Below are 20,938 nucleotides of genomic sequence, written 5' to 3'. Positions count from 1 at the left end.
TATTTTTAATAATTGCTTCAGTAACAAGTGCAACAGTATGTCAAACTTACTGGCACAAATAAAGTTGGGATAGCTCCTTTAACCAAAATAGTATTTATTCTAATTTTTCTTTAAAAATTTTCAATGAAATGTTTGCCTACATATTGTTAAATTTTTCTTGGGATTCCAACCAACACGCCCAATTAATTTCAGCCATTTTCCTCTTATTAGAGGATCTTGAGGGAATCTGTAAAACAAATGATTATGATATATAAATATAAACCTTCCTCTAAACTAGAGTCACTCTATATTATAGTAGTTATATTATATTAGCTATATTATACTATACTATATTATATTAGTTAAAATAAGATAATATGTCCTTTTTAGTCCGGCCGCACATTTTCCGAATTTCTGATCACAAAAATTCGGACGCCCCGCCCCGCTCATGCATTTTGACACGTCAGAAATTCTTTTAGTATTATGGGTCTACAACAAAATGTATGAACAGAGTGCGTTCCGCCGGGCGTCCGAATTTTTCTGATCAGAAATTTCGGATAATGTGCGGCCGGGCTTAAGGTGATAAATATAAAGGTAAATGATTTTTATTTTAGATTTATGTTATTGTAAAATATCGATAAGCATATCGAAAAATTGGATTCAAGCACTAGCGTATATGTAAGAAATTTTGATGAAAAATTTTTCTTCAAAATTTGTGTAATATAGGAACAATAGTACCTTTAGTTACGCAAAATATGAAAGTAAAAGGGAGGATTCACAATATTTTATTTGAAATAGAGAACTAAAGACCAGAATATAGCAAAAATAAACACATCGTAGCAATTAGGACATGAAGATTAATTACGGGTGAAATATATATTTTTCAGGATTATTCCTATGATTTACACTGCAATCACTCACAGCACAAGTTATTATTGTTATATATAATAGTATTTGTTGAAAATAACATACGATTTAAATAATAAATTGCAAATACCGAAAGGGCATAAAAACGATTGACGACTTTTGACGACCTGTCAAATAAAAGTTGTTACAATTTTCATTAGACTGCCTCTCTCTTTTCATCTTGTTATAATTCCATAAAGGATTTTCTTCTCTCTCGCACTCTTTGTTGGTCTTTAGCATTATATTATGTCTATGATATATACTATGGTCAAAATATAACCTAAAATAGCTGAAATAAAAGCATTGACTTTTATAAGTAGACGCAGCATAATGGTCTCTACCAAATCAAAATACTGTGGCCGGTCCGCCATTTTATGTTCCGGTTCTCCGAGGTACATAAACTGTCAAAGTGTCGTATTATAGGGATGTCCAAATTGAAAGAAAATATCGATATATCGATACATCGATATTTGAAAAAATATCAATATCGGTCTCGATATATCGCGAAAAAAATATCGATATAACGGTAAAATTTTTCGACCAATTTGCTTTTTTTTTTAATTAATTTATAGTCCGTCAAAAATCTGAAGAAATTTAAAAAAGTTTGTCCTTGGATCGGTACGTTTATATTTTTACTAAAATGTTTGTTATTTTACCGACGCGATGGCTTGACTTCGTATGTGGTAATTTAGTTAATAATTAGACAATAAATAAGATAGAATAGTAATATAACATGGCTTGATTTTCGATATTATTTAATCAACATAGAAATTAGTAGATTTGACGTTGAGTCATGTACTTTTTTATCGAATGTAAAAAATATTAGGTGAAGAATCTGATCATTTAAAAGATTTTAACCTTAATAGCTCACTTATAACATCTTACTTATCGATATCCTCGATAAATATCAACCGAGTGTCTCATCACTATAGACCGCCATGTTTAGTTCTTGGCAATATGGCGCCGGCCACACTTTTTTGTAGTTATGTCGCTTCCATCTGTTTCCTTATTCATTGAATAAAATCTGCTAAATGATTTAAAATTTACCCTGTAACGCATTTCAGCGGACACTTCTTACATATAGAGAATAGAGATAGTTCTCCTCCATCTACACTCATAGTCCTTGGTCATATTATGTCAAACTTCAAAGTGTCAAATGTCAAATTGATATTTGGATTTTGGAATCATCTGTGTTTGGAAATTGGAATATGGATTATGGAATTTTCTGCAATCGGCATTTCGGCATTCGGCAGTAATTATTTTCTTAAATTTTTGGATTTTGGAAATTAAAATTGCTTTGTCGCCCAAAACTTTAAAATTAAAAACCTACACAAATTTGCAAAAACAGACGCTCTACTGCAGGGTCTTGTCATTTCATTTGTATTATTTTATTGAATTTAAGAAATCGTTCGTTATTTTGCGCGTATATCAATAGACTTTTTGAAAACACATAAGAATGGGAAAGGAAAAGTCTAAAAAGCGGCGCAAGTCTTCTGACGACTCGAGTTCAGGAAGTTCCGACTCAAGTCAAGAGAGAAAGAAACTACGCAAACTTAAAAAGAGGTTAAAGAAAGAGCAGAAAAAGACCGAAAAAGCTTTAAAAAAGAAGCTAAAAGAACAGAAAAGAAAGCTTAAGAAAAAGCGGGATCGGTCAAGAGAAAAGTCTAAGAGTGAAAGTATTGATAATGATGTACCTGCTGACATTCCAATAGGTATGTAAGATCTATTTTGAGTTTCTCTTCCAATTTTCTATAATAGTAAGCAGAGAATTCGGAATCCCATTTAATGTGATCCAGGCAGACTTCCTTTACTTCATTACATTCATAAAAGTTGGCTGGTTTCATGTACCCCTGTGTAATTTACATTGAAATTAGTAAAACACTCTGTACTTGCAGAGTTAATGGAAAAATCAAAGGCTATGGCACCAATGACCAAAGAAGAGTGGGAGAAACGCCAGAGTGTTGTGAGGAGAGTGCTGGATGAAGAAACTGGCAGATACAGGTTATTCTATCTTTCTTATTTCTTTGCATTTTGTGGCTGTGATTTAGTATGTATGAACATTTTGTATGGAAAAAAAGACTGCAGAATTGTCTTTGAGTAATGACCTATTTTCAGGTTAATAAAAGGAGATGGAGAGGTATTAGAAGAAATAGTATCCCGCGACAGACACAAACAAATCAACAAACAGGCCACATTAGCTGATGGCGAATTCTTTCAGTCACAAACTTTAAAAAAGAAGTAATATGTGCTTCTATACAGCCACACTATTTCTATACAAGTCACTTTTTAAATATAACTAAGAATAAAATGGATTTATTTAATTATTTTCTACAGGTAAGTGGTAGAAAAATCTACTTGTATATTTTGTGAACAGAGATACTAAACAGTAAACATGCTTCCTATTATTAACCATTTATGGCAATGGTTCTATTATATTTATGAATCGCTTATCACAAATATATGTTTTCAAACTTATGTCTTTTTTTTTCATTTTTAAGTATTCAACATACCTGATTGAGAAACTCAGAAATTTGTTAATTGACCTTATCAGGTCCTGCACAAGCATATTGCTTTCTCATCTCCTTATTAAAGAATAGCAGTATTTTTTGTGACTGGGAATTATTGTCCCATATAATGAGAAAGCAATATACTTGTGCAGGAATAAAAAGACATGACTTGTCTCTTAATTATGGCTACTTGCAAAAGTCCAGACTCAATTTCTGTGTAGTAGTGATTCAACATGTCTAAACTTTATTATTGTGGTAAATAGTTAACACTGTTTACCACAATAATAAAGTCTTGTTAATATCTCTCATATTGTGTGTGTTTAAGAGTAATATTTTATCATACTTTAAAGTTTAAACATTCAAGCTGTTTCTTGCAAGTGTTAAAATTAATTAAAAAAAAAAAGAAATTTAAAGTCACATAAATGTTTGGAATAGTTTATTATAGTACCTATGCCTATTACAGTTCATCTTTGGTTGGTTGTTTGGCATCACTCTCCTCTGCATCATCAGAGGCCAGGTGCTCGCTGACCAAAGATATGAGACTGTCCAATGGTTGACCACCGTTTTCCACACTCACTATTTCCTTATTCTTATACAATACTAAAGTGGGGAGACCATTGATCTGAAAATAAATGTTAATATCATTGTAAACTTGTTAATAGAAGTCCGTCCTGATGGATGACCTTAAAACTACTTTACTAATATTTATGAAACTTAGCAGTGATAAAGGAAAGCACTTGGTGTAATATACACTGTATTTAATATTATTATAGTATGAGTGAGTTTCTACTACTGCACACATTTTGACTGCAACATCTACATTTTTAAAACCTAAATAAATCTTATATATAAAATTCTCATGTCACAATGTTAGTTACCATACTCCTCCGAAACAGCTTTACTGATTTTTTACCAAATTTTATATGCATATTTTTTACCAAATTTTATATTCAGGTCTGAGAATCGGCTACTAGCTACTTTTTTATATTGATAAGTGCATTTGACATTTGTTGAATAAATAATAGCAAATTATAACAACTCGAGACCAACGGCGACCATTGTGCGATGGAATAGCAATACTTATTTAGTCACTTCAATAAAATAATATGGGCGAAATACAATATAATTTATACACAGCCAATACTGGCTGCCAATAAGACTGTCAGCCAGTATTGGCTTGGCATATGCCGCGTGTAAACAGTTTTTCAAGTCAGGCCAATGCTGGCTGCCAGTACTGGCGAGAATAAAGCGCCCATTGCCAAGCGCCAAACATTTTTATATCCATAACAGGAATATTCATTTTGCGGCTGATTTTTTCCAAGAATCTTCCCTCATCCCTCTGTTAGAGTAATTGGGATCCCTGGCATCCCAAAGCCATACATTTGCGGCGTATAAACTTATTAGTTGTCGACTCTGATCGTTCATTTTTGACCGCGGCACAAAATAAAATATGTGACGTCCACACTGCGCGAGGCAAACGACCGAGGCACCTTTGAGCATTTCAAAAAACCGACACCGCTCGGCTCGGCCGCGCGCGCGCTCGCCCGAGCGTGAGCATGCGCCCGCCTCGGGCGAACAACGTCCACACCAAGCGAGCGTACGGCGCATGCTGCGCGAGGCGGGCCTCGGCCGCGGTGGCTCGCTTGGTGTGGACCCGCCTATCGGCGAACGTCTGTATGGTGTGCATGTGTTTGGAATTTCTAGGAGAAAATGCCGAGAAAATTCAATGAAGAGGATCCCTTTAAAAATTAAACAACTTTATAGGGAGCTCTAATGCTTGTGAAATAAGCATTGTGATTCTTACAAAAATAAACAAATGCGCGTTTCGGCACTAGAACAACTTCGTGCCAGAATGAATATAAAAAAAAGAATAGTTTTGTTTTCTTTTTTTCTAATATTTCAATCGAAATCGAATAGTACGCAGATGTTCCTTAAAACATTTATTTTTCAACAGACTTTGCCGTTAACTCATTATTTTTTTAACTGCAACGTGTGGACACCCAAAGAAAAATTCGTGAATGCAATGGCTTTGTCTAAACAAAAGGGGCCAGGCCAGTACTGGCTTTTGCAGGACTGGCGCCGAGATTATTGGCTCTGTGTAAACTATACTTTATAAGTATAGCAAAATAATGTTTGCCGGGACAGCTAGTTACAACATAAACAACATACCTTTTCCACTTCACATATAGTTTTTGATCTCCCACAGTCAATATCTGCTATGATCACCCTGGATTCATTTTGGAATCTTTCTCCTAACTTTATCCAGAGAGGGTTAAGCTGCATACAATGCGCACACCTGCAATTCATCAAGAATAACATTTTAAACTTTCGCGTTGCATTATAATTAAAACTTTTTAATCGGGACTTAACGCGACTTATTCAAGTAGTAATGCTACTATGAATACATACTTTTTCTCGACGTTTCGGCCGTGGTCACGAGGGGACTGCAGGATAGCATTACTACTTGAATAAGTCGCGTTAAGTCCCGATTAAAAAGTTTTAATTCATCAAGAAGGTAATAAATTCATTAGCTACGAAGATTCAGATAAAATAAATAAATTAGAAAGTAATTAGTTACAATAATAATATTATGATTGTAAAATATCCTACCATGGAGCAAAATAATTAACAAAAACTAATTCCTTCTGCAAAAATGTTTCAAATGTTTCTTCTGATATCCTAGCAACTGGGAATGCTTTTTTCTTCTTCATAAACTTATCTGGATCATGATTTTCAGCCAATAACATTTTTTCAACATACTCTTTGAGGCCTTCTAGATTGTGTTCATTTGCTATGCCCATCTGAAATAAGATATTGCTGCAATGAAATATGCATTTACATTTTTACTCCATCTCCACTCCATCCAGCTAACACCTTAGGGAGCATACCCATACTACGTGACCCATTTAGGGGGGGAGGGGGGCCTTCAAAATACTACGCGGGGGGGTCTAGAGTTTTGTCACGTAGTCTTTGAAATTTTGAATTTTTATATAAAATGTAAATAAAGAAACTTTTTCCCCAACCTAATATGTCATGTTAGAGAGAAAGAGGGAATAATGATGGAAATTTTTTAAAAATCCTTAACAAACTACAACAAAACGCCTTTGCCAGGTTACCAGTTTAAGTTCGTAATTCTGTGTTCCCAATCAATTTAATAAAATATAATAATAGAGAAATATTTAAAAACTAGAATCTGTACTTACTATTCTTCCATTAACCATCCAAACTAAATAGGGATATTCTTTTACATCAAAGTTCCTGCATGTTACTTCATTTTCTATACAGTTAACTTGGCCAATTTCAATGTATGGATTTTCCTCGTATACCTTAGCAAGTTTTGCCCAAATTGGAGCTAGGCTCTGGAAACAGTATTTACTATTTGTTAATGTCCCATACACAAGAAAATTTTATTATTAATATTATTTTCAAAGAATTTAGATTTATTATAAAAATAAAATTACCTGTGACACTTTACACCATGGGACATAAAACATTATAAAATGTTGGCCTTTTGAGACAAATTTTTCAATGTTATTGTCATTTAAAAATGCCCTTCCACCATATGTTGTAACTTCAATTTTTTCCGATTCTAACTGTGATTTCTGAAAAAAAAGTATCATGATTTAGCAATAAAATGAATTTTGTCCCAAATTTAGAAACAATATTGTATATTATGAGCCTAAAACCTTACCTTTGCTGATTCATCAAAAAGTTCATTTAAAAAGTGACTCAATGATGGCAAATCCCTTGCACCTTTATATTCAATGGGTGTAAATGATTTTTTGTGAAAGAAAAGTAGTGTTGGATATCCTGAAACCATCATAAAACTTAAAGTTTTTACAGTAAAGCACTTGGCATTTGTTTTCATTGTTTGGAATTTCTATAAAAAACTAAGATTGGTGAGCAGCTGCATTGGTAATACTATTTTTTCATTATTGATTTTAAGATTACATTATTATTATTATTACTTTATTCCATGAAACATGTTGACAAAATATAATATAAGCAAATACAAACCTGTGATATCAACTTCATGACAGAGTCTGGCGTGTTTCGTACAGTCCACACGAGCGATTGCAAAATTGGTACCTCTAGAGTTGATGTGTTCTCCTAGCTCCGACCAAGTTGGATAAAATTCTGTGCAATGCCTGCACCTGAAATAATTGCGTTTGTTTAATACACAATAGAATCGCAGACACAATAGATTTTCAATTGTTATAGGATTGATGGGTTAGAAGAGTTCAAAGTAAAGTGAATCATTATCTCTTGACCTTGATTATCTTACCAGGGGGCATAGAACATAATAAAGTTTCCATCCAATATTTCTATTTGCCTTTTAAAATCTTCAGGTCCATATTCATACACTGAGCTCTGTTCTGGAGTCACAATATGTGGTAGAAGAAGCATTGCAATAAATGTATATGCACTATTCATCTTGAATTGATAATATTAAATATTGATTTATATTAATAATCACTTATTCTCACATTTCTTTCATAGAAATATAATAAAATATAATGTAAATCAGAGAAAAAGTAGAGAAAAACAACAATTCCATTTCACCACTGACAAGTGCTGACCACAGAAGTCAGAACAGATGACAGATCAGAGTGCTGACTGCTGACAAATGACCACAGATTAAGAATTAGTTACTGCAAGTTGACAGGTGATGACACATAGATGACTGATGAAGTATAATATACTATAGATGTAGTCTAACGGTCGTATGAATAAAAACTTAGCGAAGGTTTACAACAGCTTTATAAGCCTGTTGTAAAATTTAATATGAATAAAGGTTCTCTAACAGTGCTCTAACACCTTTTTAAGGTGACAGCTGTCAAAAAATAGCGCGCCTGTTTTAAACCTATTTTAAGAACATTTTAAGCATAATCGATATGAATAAACGTTTGCTAACAGTTGTTTAGGCGCGAAACGTCAAATAGGAGTTCGCAAACTTTAGTGAAGCCTCGGACCTACTTTAAGACCATTTTAAGAGACTGAAAATGGACGCAATATCGAGTATTATCGCGATTTCTGACATTATTGCAATTTCAAGAATCAGTAAGGGTCTCTACAGACGGACCGCATTTCAACTGCAAACCAACCGCAAATTGCAGTTCAAGTGCAGTTTAAATCCAGTTGACACGATTACGGGTCTACACAGACGGATCGCGTTTCAACTGCAATCCAACCGCAAATTGCAGTTCAAGTGCAGTTTGAATGCAGTTGACACGATTGCAATTCGACTGCAATAGAACTGCAAACCATACAGTTTACACGACTGCACGCCAACTGCAACTGAACTGCAATCCGACTGCGCGTTTAGTTTGCAGTTCTATTGCAGTCGTGTCAACTGCATTCAAACTGCACTTGAACTGCAATTTGCGGTTGGATTGCAGTTGAAATGCGGTCCATCTGTGTAGACCTTACAATAGAACTGCAAACCAAACGCGCAGTCGGATTGCAGTTCAGTTGCAGACTTGCAGTTGGCGTGCAGTCGTGTGAACTGCATACTGACTGCATCTAAACTGCACCATCCTACCCGCCCGCACGGTCCGCTCTCCAGCAGTGCAGTTTGGATGCAGTCGGTATGCAGTTCACACGACTGCACGCCAACTGCAAATAAACTGCAATCCAACTGCGCGTTTGGTTTGCAGTTCTATTGCAGTCGTGTCAACTGCATTCAAACTGCACTTGAACTGCAATTTGCGGTTGGATTGCAGTTGAAATGCGGTCCGTCTGTATAGACCCTTAGATACATTGTGTCAAATGCACTAATTGTAGGCCTCAAAAGTAAAACAGAATAAAATAGTATTTTTAGTTATCTTCTCCTTCTTTTCATTATTCTTCTTCTTTTATTATGGCGGCCTTAGTGAGTTGCCAATGTCAAAGTCTACTTTGCTCTATGATTTATAAAATCCATAAAGTACATTTATTTTTTCTTTACTCTTTATTTTTGACACATTGAATACAATTTTTAATCTGTGGAATACAATAAATTGACACACTGCCAACATTACCAAAAAAAAATCTTATAAAACGTCATCTAAAGGTATTTTACTTAGCGAAGGCTTAGCAAGCGTTTATTCATATGGAGTGTTATAAGACGGTTTTTAACTTTAATGAACATTTTAGTTAGAAAGCTGTTAAAACGTTCACTAAGATTTTTTTATTCATACCACCGTTAGCCCGTCATCGCGTGGCCATTTTGTTCTTATTTTCATACAAGTAGTGTGCGTTTATTTTCTTAAATATTTCTATTTGTCGATTATTTCGAAGCACATTATGATACAGGAAAGAAAGTCAAATAATTCATGATATCGACTAACTATAGTTCAAGTGATGAGAATCAGTAAACACACGTAAAAAGCTATGCAATTTTTATAGCCAAATCATTAATTGATGTGACATTTTTAGCACTAATGCCTTATATAGCACGAATAAGGGATAAATAAACTTAATTATCTTTTTAGCTTACAAAAATACCGATTGAAAAGCCCAAAAAACGTCGTTCAAAACTTACGAATTTAATGTTAAATTCACGTGTTTGAGGCATTCTTTGACCATTCTTATGGTTTATTATTTAGCGGAACCACAAAACTCAACAATGTCTAGCATTAAATGTTCACTAAAAACCTTTATTAACACTTTTATTACATGAAATATGCAGACCGACCCCTAAGTTATGTCCTAGTAAGTAGGACATAACATTACACGCTTTTGACGCTTATACACCGATGTAAGGCTCTCTCCAGTCTATAGTACCTCTATGTGATGACAGACCCGCGTTCCACTTAACATTAAAAACGATTAAAACGCCCAAAATAGGGAGGCATTTTCAGCGTTTTGATAGTTTTTAACGTCAAGTGGAGGGCGGCCCTTTTCACATGCATCATGCGGTTTGCAGCACGGTCGCCGTGCCGTACAAAGTAGAAATGTATGAGCTACACATGCTTTCACAGACAGACAGACAGCTTTCACATGGCACGGCTTAGTAGCGCATACATTTCTACTTTACGTACGGCACGGCGACCGTGCCGCAACCTTAACCGGGGCCAGCGTTTCTGGGTGACGGTGCGAAAACCGTGTTACATGTGAAGGCTTAAGCAAGGCACGGCGCCGCGCCCGGGCCGTTTAAACTTTAGATGACAACCGTATGTATGTGAAAAGGGCCTATGTCTCTGTACTCTCATGTAACCGATTACGAGTTGATTACGAGAGTCAGCAAAAAGCTGAATTTGTTAAATTAAATGTATAACATGTTTGTTTTACCCATAGACTTAATATGTATATACTGTCGTATAGACCACCTGACAACCCGAAAATGCGTGACCATTTTCGATCTGTCAATGTGTGCGTGTGCTAGTGATGTATATTTTACTATCGATAGTATAGTATTTTGCTATCGATAGTATAGTCCGTTCCGAGTTATTTTACCCGAGTTTCTATAAGAATTAAATAATATGCAACTTTGACAGATTTGTAATTCAAATTAGGTATCATAAATTTTAATTGGCAAAAAGGTGACGATTGTAAAGTAGATACACATTTTCTTTTGGAATGATTTTTCAATCGTCGGATATGTTATGACATGAGGTTTTTATAGGGGTAAATAATATACACATAAAACATTATAAGTTACTTATTTATTACTCAGGTAAAATCTATCTGGTAAATCAGCCCTTACATTGAAAGTAAACGTTGAAAGTAAACAACACACAAAGTATATTATATTTTATTCTTAGATTAAATACATATCATAAAATATCATATTTTTTTTACAATTATTTTTAACCGACTTCCAAACAGGAGGAGTCTAAGACGTTCGGCTGTGGATATATTTTTTATGTATGTTCAACGATTACTCCGCAGTTTATGAACCGATTTTCAAAATTTTTCTTTTGTTGTACATTGTATTGTTCAGAGTAGGTATCATGTTCACAAAAGTGGTGGTCTGGTGATGGAAACCATAAGAAATCGAGGCGACTCCTTGGTATAAAAATGGAAACATACGGTCCCAGAAAACGTTTAAAATCTTTCGATTAATAAATTTAAAAAAGTAGTCAAAGAACGTTTTGTGCCAAAGCCTATTATAAGGTCAATGATATTTTCATAAACGATGGCACATCTTGGGAGTAGAATGCTGAATGACTGCTTGCAAGGCTACTTCTACATGACTTATAATTATTATGTATCTATCTATGTTTACATTGTATAAATTTTAGTTACAGCATTGTAAATTTTATTTTAAAAGATTATTTTTTCTCTCACTTTTTTTGGTAAAAAGTGGGCCCCGTGCGAGTTTCTTACGCCGGTTTTTCTCGTCGGCTTAGTTCCCGAACCGGTGGTAGGCACCATGTATTCTGAAAATATATTTTATATTAGATTTGTTCAGAAATAAAGCAATTTTGATTTTGATTTTTTAAAACACCAACTGTAAGTATAGAAAACCTAAATGAACTAAAAAGTATTAAATAATTCTTATTCTGTACTCAGTATTAATTCTGTTCTCAATTTTCATTATTTTGCAATCGGTATCAGCTAACCTAACTGGCGATTGCCAGTTCTGTGACAGAATAGGTATAACTGCAACTTATATACTTGGGACTGGTACCGACTTCAAAATTATGAAGATTGAGTACAGAATAAGGATTATTTAATACTTTTTAGTTCATTTAGGTATAATCTTATATGAACTAAAAAGCAATAATTGCTTATAATTGCTTCAGTAACAAGTGCAACAGTATGCCAAACTTACTGGTACAAATAAAGTTGGAATAGCTCCAAATTAGTTGGAATTAACTAAAATAGTATTTGTTCTACTTTTTCTTTAAAAATTTTCAATGAAATGTTTGCTACATATTGTTGAATTTTTCTTGGGATTCCAACCAACACGCCCAATTAATTTCAGCCATTTTCCTATTATAAGGAGGAGAAATATAAACCTTCCTCTAGTTTTAGAGTCACTCTATATTATACTTAAAATAAAATAAGATAATATTATGTCCTTTTTAGTCCGGCCGCACGTTATCCAAATTTCTGATCACAAAAATTCGGAGGCTCCGCCCCGCTCATACATTTTGACACGTCAGAAATTCTTTTAGTATGATGGGTCTACAACAAAATGTATGAACAGAGTGCGTTCCGCCGGGCGTCCGAATTTTTCTGATCAGAAATTTCGGATAATGTGCGGCTGGGCTAAGGTGATAAAAATAAAGGTAAATGATTTTTATAAATTTTAGTTTTATGTTATTGTAAAATATCGATAAGCATATCGATAAATTTGATTCAAGCACTAGCGTATATGTAAAAAAAATTGATGAAAAATGTTTCTTCAAAATTTGTGTAATATAAGAACAATAGTACCTTTAGTTACGCAAAATATGAAAGTAAAAGGGAGGATTCACGAAATTTTATTTGAAATAGAGAACTAGAGACAGAATATAGCAAAAATAAACACATCGTAGCAATTAGGACATGAAGATTAATTACCTGTGAAATGTATATTTTTCAGGATTATTCTTATGATTTACACTGCAGACACTTACAGCACAAGTCACCATTTTTAAATATGATAATATTTATTAAAAATAACAAACAAAGGGCATAAGGTAACTTTGTATGGACCTGTGGCATCATTTTTTTTCCAGCGGCCAGGGATAAAACCCTTACTATTTTGTAGCACTACATTGTATTTTAGAAACTCATTGACTACATTAGAGAAACATATATTAGTAATAAAAATTATTCTAAGTAATATCGGAGCTGAGCTACGATTATTTTAGTATATTTATTTTTACACCTTATGTTCACAAAATCAATAGTAATTAACGTTACTTTATGGAGTTATCCTTAACAAACAGGTGTAGAAAGGGTATATTAATATGTTGGATATATATTTCTCACTAGCTATTGTCCACGACTTCGTCCGCGTCAAATATGAATAATTTTTCATATATATTTTCACATTGGGTTTAACTCTTGTCTGATTAAAATATAGCCAGAATTGAGACTTCTTCTTTCTCATGTCTTTCATTAGACAGTGGTTTTCAAAGGGCCAATAGCAATATTAGGCAATTGTAATTTTTGTTCTTGTGTAATAATGTGTTGTGGGTAAAATGACTCTAGGGTGTTGTTCCCATAATATAATTAGTGATTAAACGAACTTACCTGTAGGTGAAGTTCAATCATAATTATACGGAGTGCTGCGCCCGAACAATCAGTATAAACTGAATATATTATACAATTGTAGTAACGCCAGGTCACACCATTGCTACACTATAGTCATTAAATTAAAGAGAAAAAAAATATATTTTTTTTTTATCTATATTCCCTATACTTTTTCACTTCCGGTATGATGGCAACCACCTCTGCCGTTTGGCGCTAAGCCTCATTTAGTTTAGAAAATAAAATGATGTTTCCTTAATTAATAGGGATTTTTGGGTTTGGGTAATTGTATATTTATACCGATTCTTCGGGCGCAGCACTCCGTATAATTATGATTGAACTTCACCTACAGGTAAGTTCGTTTAATCACTAATTATACTTCGTGCTGCGCCCTCGAATCAGTATAAACTGAATATATTAAACAATTGTAGATGTTGAGAGATGTTAAAGGAAACATCATGTTTTTATCAATCATTTGATTTTTAATATAAAAATAAAAAACAATGATTAAGAATAACATAAAAACTAAGGAATACAAAAAATCAAAGAGAACAAATTGTTTTAGCTAAGGCTACATTGTCATCTTCATTTACAATAGGTCGGTTATAAAATATTGCAAATGTTGTGGAATTGGCACTCCATCCAGCAGTCTGTCGTATCACGTCCAGACTGACGTCAAGCTTAAACGCTTTGGAAGAGGCAGCATGCCTAGTACATGCCTAGTACTGTGTGATGAAAAGTATGAAATGTCAATGCCACTATCTCCTAATGTACACTTTATCCAAAGGTCTGTCCCGTGACACTATTGTGAGGTTTTTGAAAACTAAGGAATATGTAATCAGACTTTCTTAGTTCTCTAGTTTTTTCTATATAAGCTAACAATGTTTTTGCAGGGCAAACTTCTACACGTTCATTAAAGAAAGGTAAATGTAAAGTTGGCTGATTAGTTCCAATTTAATTATGTTCCTTATCTTTATAATAATTTGGTCATTCAAAGTAGTTAATTCGTTAACTTTAATTTTTGAAAGTGTTTGCACTCTATGTGCAGTGACAAGGGCAAGTAAAGTGATACACTTTTTTGAAAGTTTCTCTAGTGGTAAATTTTCATTTGGAAATAGAGATCCTAAGTAATTTACAGCCGCATCCCAAGTCGTATTATATTTAGGCAATGGAGGTCTTAAATTATATACGCCTTTACAAAATCTCGAAATTCTAATGTCACTAGACACGTCATTAGCAATTAATGCGAGAGCGGCTCTATGGCTGTACTATATTTGCCTCCATCGTTATAAATTTTTGTTAAAAATTCTAATATCTGTGCAACCGATGGCTTGAAAAAATCAACGTTATTATTTTGGCAAAATACATACCAACGTTTAAAACATAAATCGTACTGTTTTATGGTATTTGAAGACCATCCTGCCATAGTTATTTCTAATGCAACATCGGGAACTCCGCGCTTGAGCAACGCTTCCCTGACAATATCCCGGCAACCAGGGTAACGTGCGTTTGAAAATTGCGATTGCTGTAACATGATAAGATAATATCGTTATGATCCAGGGTAATTAAATCAGAAACAACGAGCCGTTTAAACCACGGTTGCGTGGGCCAATTAGGAACTACCATTATACTTACTGCTTTATCTACGATAGCCTTTCGTAAGCACTTTAGAATAAGCGAAAATGGTGGAAACGCGTAAAACAATTCATGAGACCAGTCTAGTGTAAACGCATCTACAGCAACAGCGTCTGGGTCTCTATGCCAGGAGACATTTCTGGCATTCATTGTTTATTCTTGAAGCAAATAAATCTATTTGGGGTTCAAGTAAATTTTCTTTTAAATTTCTAAAAGAAAAATCCGTTAACGACCATTCAATATCGGGATGTATTCTTCTCGATTCAAAATCTGCTATATAATTATCAGACGATTTCACATAGGATGCAAAAATAAAGATTTTGTGTGCCTCACACCACTGCCAAATATCCTTTGTGACTTTATTTAAATGTGGATATTTTACTCCACCCATACGATTAATTAAGCTTACGGCAGTGGTATTATCAATTCTAAGCAAAACTTGACAATTCCTATGACCATTAACAAATATTTTTAATGCAAAAAAGGCCGCTAATAATTCGAGATGGTTTATATGTAACAACATTTCTTCGTTAGACCAAGATCCACTAGCCGTTTTGCCATTACATGCTGCTCCCCACCCCGTAGTTGAGGCGTCAGAATAAACCTCTAACGCGTATTTGTCTAATAGTATTCTGTGAACAGAATTTTTGATAGAATCGGTCCACCAATTTAAGTCCGGTAATAATGAACGCGGAATACACATGTACGCTTCATAATTATCACAATTGTTTTTTAAATTTAAAAATTTAACACGTTCTAGTTCTTTTGTATATAGCCTTCCGTATTCAATAGCAGGGCATGCAGAGGCCAATAAACCCAATAAGCGAGCAAACAACCGTATTTTACAACGTTTTAAATTTAGAATATTTTCAAGCTCCGATTTTATAAAATTTCGTTTTTCTAGTGGTAGGCTTATTTGCAATTTACAAGTATCTATAATGAAACATAAGTATTTACATGACGTCGATGGCGTAGACAAACTTTTTACTTTATTTATTATAAACCCTAATGACTCTAATACATTTTGAGTTATCACAATATTTTGATAACGATCTCGATAAGTATCTCCAACTAAAAATAAATCGTCCAAGTATATAGATGACATAAAACCACTTTCTCTTAGTAACTTTACCACTGGCTTCATAAGTTTTGTAAATACATAGGGTGCCGTGCAGAGACCAAATGGTAGGACATTAAATTGATACAATTTATTATTGACAATGAATCGTAGGTATTTTCTTGAGTCTTCATGAATCTTGATAAGAAAATAGGCATCTTATAGCCCCTATGTCAACAAGTTCCTGGATAACGGATGGCAAACGGATTTTTTCAAATTCAGAAAACGTATTTTCTGCTGGTTGACAATTTTGATGAGGTTCTTCATCGAATTCTATCTTGTATCCGTTTATCCAAGACAAAATAGTATAATAGTCCCGTGTTATGAGAGTCCATCGATTGTAAAAATTAGAGAGGCGACTGGTGTAACGTACCTCGTTTACTGGTGACGGGTGCGAGTCACCTTGGTGCGCTGCGAGAAGTTGCGCGATGGTCCCGGACGAGACGTCCCGCTCTGTGCAGCAGGCATCTGCTGTCGTGGCGTTGGACCCGGCTGCCTGCGATTCGAAGTCCTCGCCTTCCAGTTTAAATATCTATTCGAGTTTGTTAACGACTTATCTTACTTAGCTTGAGCTTTTAAATCCAAGCTTGACTTTGACACGGCTTTAGCATTTTTTATCGATTCAGTAAAATTCAAACCGAATAGAAATTTATCAATCTTTGTTTCAGTCAAGTGACTACGTAGATCACTTTTTAGTAACGACATGATGAATTGTTTTCGTGTTTCTGAATTACAGTATTGAATATCACAAAATATTCTACCCACATCCATTCATTCTTTAACTAAATTTTTATCTACCTCCGAAGCGGATAATTGCGTCGAAATTATGCGACCTAAGTCCGCCAGACCAGCGGCCATTAACTTTTGGCGATTTTCTATTGCGGCGTCTCTTTTGAGAGCTTGTTCATAATGGGCCGAATTTTTGACTTCTGGATTTAAAAGGGGGGCTGATATATAATTACAATTTGCGGGTAGTAGATATTTTTTCAGAATTTCTTTACGATTTTCCTTGCCTATTCCCGATATCGCTATGTGATTAAATCGACTTGCAGCTTCCTTGTTGATATCGGGACCGAATTCGACGGAATTGGATGGATCATCTCCTAAAATATCGTTAATATCCATCTGAACGTCTTTTTCCGCAACGTCGACATTAGAGATTTCAATAGAAGGATATCCTGGTGGTACCAGTATATGACTAGGTCCATCTGCTGATATAGTACTAATGGTCTCAGGTATTGGCATGACCCGTTGACCTAAAAAAGACGTTATCACATGTACGAAATGTAAAAATATACATACCCTAATTTTGTGTAATAGCGGCGATATAGTTCCCACAATACTAATCTGGTGCTTATTACACGAGACAGTGCGGCGATATACTCCGAAAGTATTCTGATGCACTTCTTTTTGACTTTTATGCAATTATTCACCATAATTATAGCAGCAGATTTTTCTCGAATTACCCTCACAAAATTATGGCAATTGCGGCGAATACGGCGAAGAGGTCTTAAAACCAATTCTTATGTATTCTAAAGTCTAAATTATTTGTGAATCTGAAATATCTGAAACAAATTCTGGTAAGAATACTCACAGGTTGAATCTTCAATATCGATATCCGAATCTGAACAAGAACTCGACGATGACGAATTTGAACTTGACGACGTTTTATTTCCTTCTCCAGTCTAGCTACTAACACTTTTGAACTATAAATTCAAAACTGTCTTCATTGGATGCACGTTTCGCCATTTTATTTCAATACGTATTTACCTGAAATAAAGAAGTGTAGCGTGGCGCGGCACTAAAAAGCGAATGAGGCTTAAAACGTAGTGATTATATTCTCTTTGATGAGGCTTAGCGCCAAACGGCAGAGGTGGTTGCCATCATACCGGAAGTGTAAAAGTATAGGAAACATAGATAAAAAATATATATAAAAAAATTATCTTTAATTTAATGACTATAGTGTAGCAATGGTGTGACCTGGCCTTACTACAATTGTATAATATATTCAGTTTATACTGATTCGAGGGCGCAGCACGAAGTATAATGTCGATTATTTCCACTGTTTAGCGAATTTTGGCCATAGTTTGGTAGTATAATAAAATATATTCTGTGCCATAGTGCACTATAAGTCATAACTAAAATTAAAAATAAATGATGTAATGAATAATTAGACCATGCGTGCACGGGAAACTTAGTTGCTCGGCGATTTATTTGTCTCTTTCGAAAAAATAATTGCCATGTCGTCGGGGTGCGCGCACGAGAGCGACAGCAACCCGACTTTTTTCAGTTTTTTTCTTGACAGTCATCAACATGGATTTGGTCGAGGAGGCTGCAGTGGTCGTTGCACTCGCTATAAAAAACCGAAGAAAGCGTCGAAAAATATAATGATGGGTGCATCCACTATGGAGCGATCGGCTGACTCTTGGGAAATTTTATACTAGTTTTATGAAATTGAGAGCATACCCAAAAAAAAAATTTTAGTTACTTTAGACTGAGTGTCGAAAGTTTCGATGAACTGTGCAGAATCTTACTAGATTGGCAGTATACGGCAGCAACGCGTTGCCACTTCGAAGATGTCTGCAGGCATATCTGACCTACATAATGACACAATAACAATATTATGAATTGACATTGCCTTTGAGCTATCAAGTGGTTACGCATTTCTGAGAATATTTTGTAAGACGTTGCTATTGCTACTCTAGTATTTTAGAAACTCAGCTGCAAGTACACACAAACTCACGCAGCGGCAGTCGAGTGGCAACTGGCTGATCGGCAACTTTTTTGTTGCCCGTGTGCGCACTTGCATAGAAACCAATAGGGAAGGAGACAGTTGCGTCGCGGGCTCTGGGCAACGAAAAAGTTGCCCAGAGTTGCGTCGCTACGTGCGCGCACTTTCATACTAGCTCCTAGACTTAATCAAGAGACAAATAAATCGCCGAGCAACTAAGTTGCCCGTGCGCGCATACCCTTATTATGCTTTTATCTATAATCTATATCTACAGGTTATAAAAAAAGTAAGTGATAATTCTTTTTTTTTATATAAAATAAGGGGGCAAACGAGCAAACGGGTTACCTGATGGAAAGCAACTACCGTCGCCCATGGACACTCGCAACATTAGAAGAGCTGCAGGTACGTTGCTGGCCTTTTAAGAATACGCTCTCTTCTTGAAGGTTTGCAGGTCGTATAGGTCCGGAAATACTGCTGGTGACAGTTCGTTCCAGAGTTTTACAGTGCTCGACTGAAAGTTACGCGAGAAACGCACGGTGGAAGACTGCCACTCATCAAGGTGATGAGGATGGAATATTTTTTGCGTGGGACGATGGCGAAAAGTTGCAGGTGGTATGATTTCGAACAATTCCTCAGAGCACTCCCCGTGATACAACCGATAGAGGATGCAGAGTGAAGCTACATCTCGGCGTAATTCCAAGGGGTCCAAGCTGTTTGAAACACTATGGCAGTCAACAATTCGAGCGGTCCTTCGTTGGATAAGATCTAGAGGGAGCAGTTGGTATTTTGGCGCTCCTGCCCAGAGATGAAAACAATATTCCATATGTGGCCGAACCTGCTTCTTTTTTTTAAACGGGCTTTGGCCCACCTCACATTCCCACCACTATATCTCCTGTGTCACCGGGATCGACAGCGGTATCCAACCACGAAAACCCTTTCATATGATCTCAGGGTGCCCGAGGGACATGCTAAAACTGTCTTGAGACCCGCAACGAAATTAATTAGAAGAAAATAGGAGGAGTAGGAAGATGAACCTGCGCCTTGTAGAGTTGTAAACGTTGTTCCGGACTGAAGTACTGTCTCGCTGTGTTGAGAACACCAAGCTTCTTCGAGGCTAACTTGGCCTTATCCTCTAGATGATATTGGAACTGGACTTCGCTCGATATGCTAACGCCAAGTCTTTCAATGCTAGGGGAGATGGTTAAAGATGTGCCCTCAAAACGAGGATGTACGACCATTTTTAGCGGTGAACGCGCAGACTTGTATCATGGCGGGGTTGAATTGGACTAAGTTACGCCTGCCCTATTCAGAGACTTTCTCCAATGAATTCTCAATTTTAGACACATGTTCGTTTCGACTCTCAATGACATTTAGCCGAGAAATATTGGGGGAGCCGGTATATACAGCATCATCTGTACTATCATCCGCATAGCAATGAATGCCGTTGGTCTGTAACATGTCATTGATATGCAGTATGAATAAAGTAGGCGATAGCACACAGCCCTGAGGGACGCCAGCATCAACAGACTGAGTTTCCGAGCATTCGCCGTCAACTACGACCTTTATGCTTCTGTCTGCTAAGAAACTTTTTTGTGAATTGCATGATTGGCAAGCGCCCTGGCGTAAACAGTTTCCCCATACAAAAACGAAAAAAAAAGTTCTCTTTCAGCGCTACTACTTTTACAGTATACTTAATACACGGGACTCATACACAGTACATACACTTAAGTAATATCACTGAGTTTTGTTATACCTTGTATACTAATATTATGAAGCTGAAGTGTTTGTGTGTTTGAAAGTGCTAATCTCAGGAACTGCTAGTTCGATTTGAAAAAATCTTTTTTTTTTGGATAGCCCATTTATCGAGGAAGACTTTAAGCTAATAAATAATGCAGT

The 20,938-nt window shown here is 35.4% G+C and overlaps 2 protein-coding genes across 2 annotated transcripts; one reads left to right on the top strand and one right to left on the bottom strand.

Moving 5' to 3' along the window:
• Nucleotides 1-2,241: 2,241 nt before the first annotated feature.
• LOC121740599 (ADP-ribosylation factor-like protein 6-interacting protein 4) lies at nucleotides 2,242-3,345 on the top strand. Its single transcript, XM_042133330.1, has 3 exons — nucleotides 2,242-2,597; nucleotides 2,781-2,886; nucleotides 3,001-3,345. The coding sequence occupies exons 1-3, from the start codon at nucleotides 2,342-2,344 to the stop codon at nucleotides 3,125-3,127; spliced, it is 489 nt and encodes a 162-aa protein (XP_041989264.1). The 5' UTR covers nucleotides 2,242-2,341; the 3' UTR covers nucleotides 3,128-3,345.
• A 468-nt stretch (nucleotides 3,346-3,813) lies between these two features.
• On the bottom strand, nucleotides 3,814-7,954 carry LOC121725470 (thioredoxin domain-containing protein 5 homolog). The gene is made up of 8 exons (XM_042112473.1): nucleotides 7,678-7,954; nucleotides 7,410-7,546; nucleotides 7,084-7,202; nucleotides 6,854-6,994; nucleotides 6,596-6,751; nucleotides 6,003-6,193; nucleotides 5,562-5,688; nucleotides 3,814-4,014 (listed from the first exon to the last, which is right to left on the bottom strand). Exons 1-8 carry the CDS (start codon nucleotides 7,824-7,826, stop codon nucleotides 3,850-3,852), a joined length of 1,185 nt encoding a protein of 394 aa, XP_041968407.1. The 5' UTR covers nucleotides 7,827-7,954; the 3' UTR covers nucleotides 3,814-3,849.
• Between the last annotated feature and the right edge of the window lie 12,984 nt (nucleotides 7,955-20,938).

This window comes from Aricia agestis, chromosome 3, assembly GCF_905147365.1.
Source record: "Aricia agestis chromosome 3, ilAriAges1.1, whole genome shotgun sequence".
Lineage (NCBI taxonomy): Eukaryota > Metazoa > Arthropoda > Insecta > Lepidoptera > Lycaenidae > Aricia > Aricia agestis.
Note: the sequence above shows the minus strand (reverse complement) of the source record. Positions and strands in the feature narration are given on the sequence as shown.

Coding starts and splice junctions, on each gene's coding strand:
- LOC121740599 (XM_042133330.1), top strand. CDS start 2,342: ATGGGAAAGGAAAAGTCTAAAAAGCGGCGCAAGTCTTCTGACGACTCG. Junction 2,598..2,780: donor ACCTGCTGACATTCCAATAG/GTATGTAAGATC, acceptor CTGTACTTGCAG/AGTTAATGGAAAAATCAAAG. Junction 2,887..3,000: donor GAAGAAACTGGCAGATACAG/GTTATTCTATCT, acceptor ACCTATTTTCAG/GTTAATAAAAGGAGATGGAG.
- LOC121725470 (XM_042112473.1), bottom strand. CDS start 7,826: ATGAATAGTGCATATACATTTATTGCAATGCTTCTTCTACCACATATT. Junction 7,203..7,409: donor TCATGAAGTTGATATCACAG/GTTTGTATTTGC, acceptor TGATGGTTTCAG/GATATCCAACACTACTTTTC. Junction 6,752..6,853: donor CATGGTGTAAAGTGTCACAG/GTAATTTTATTT, acceptor TACTGTTTCCAG/AGCCTAGCTCCAATTTGGGC.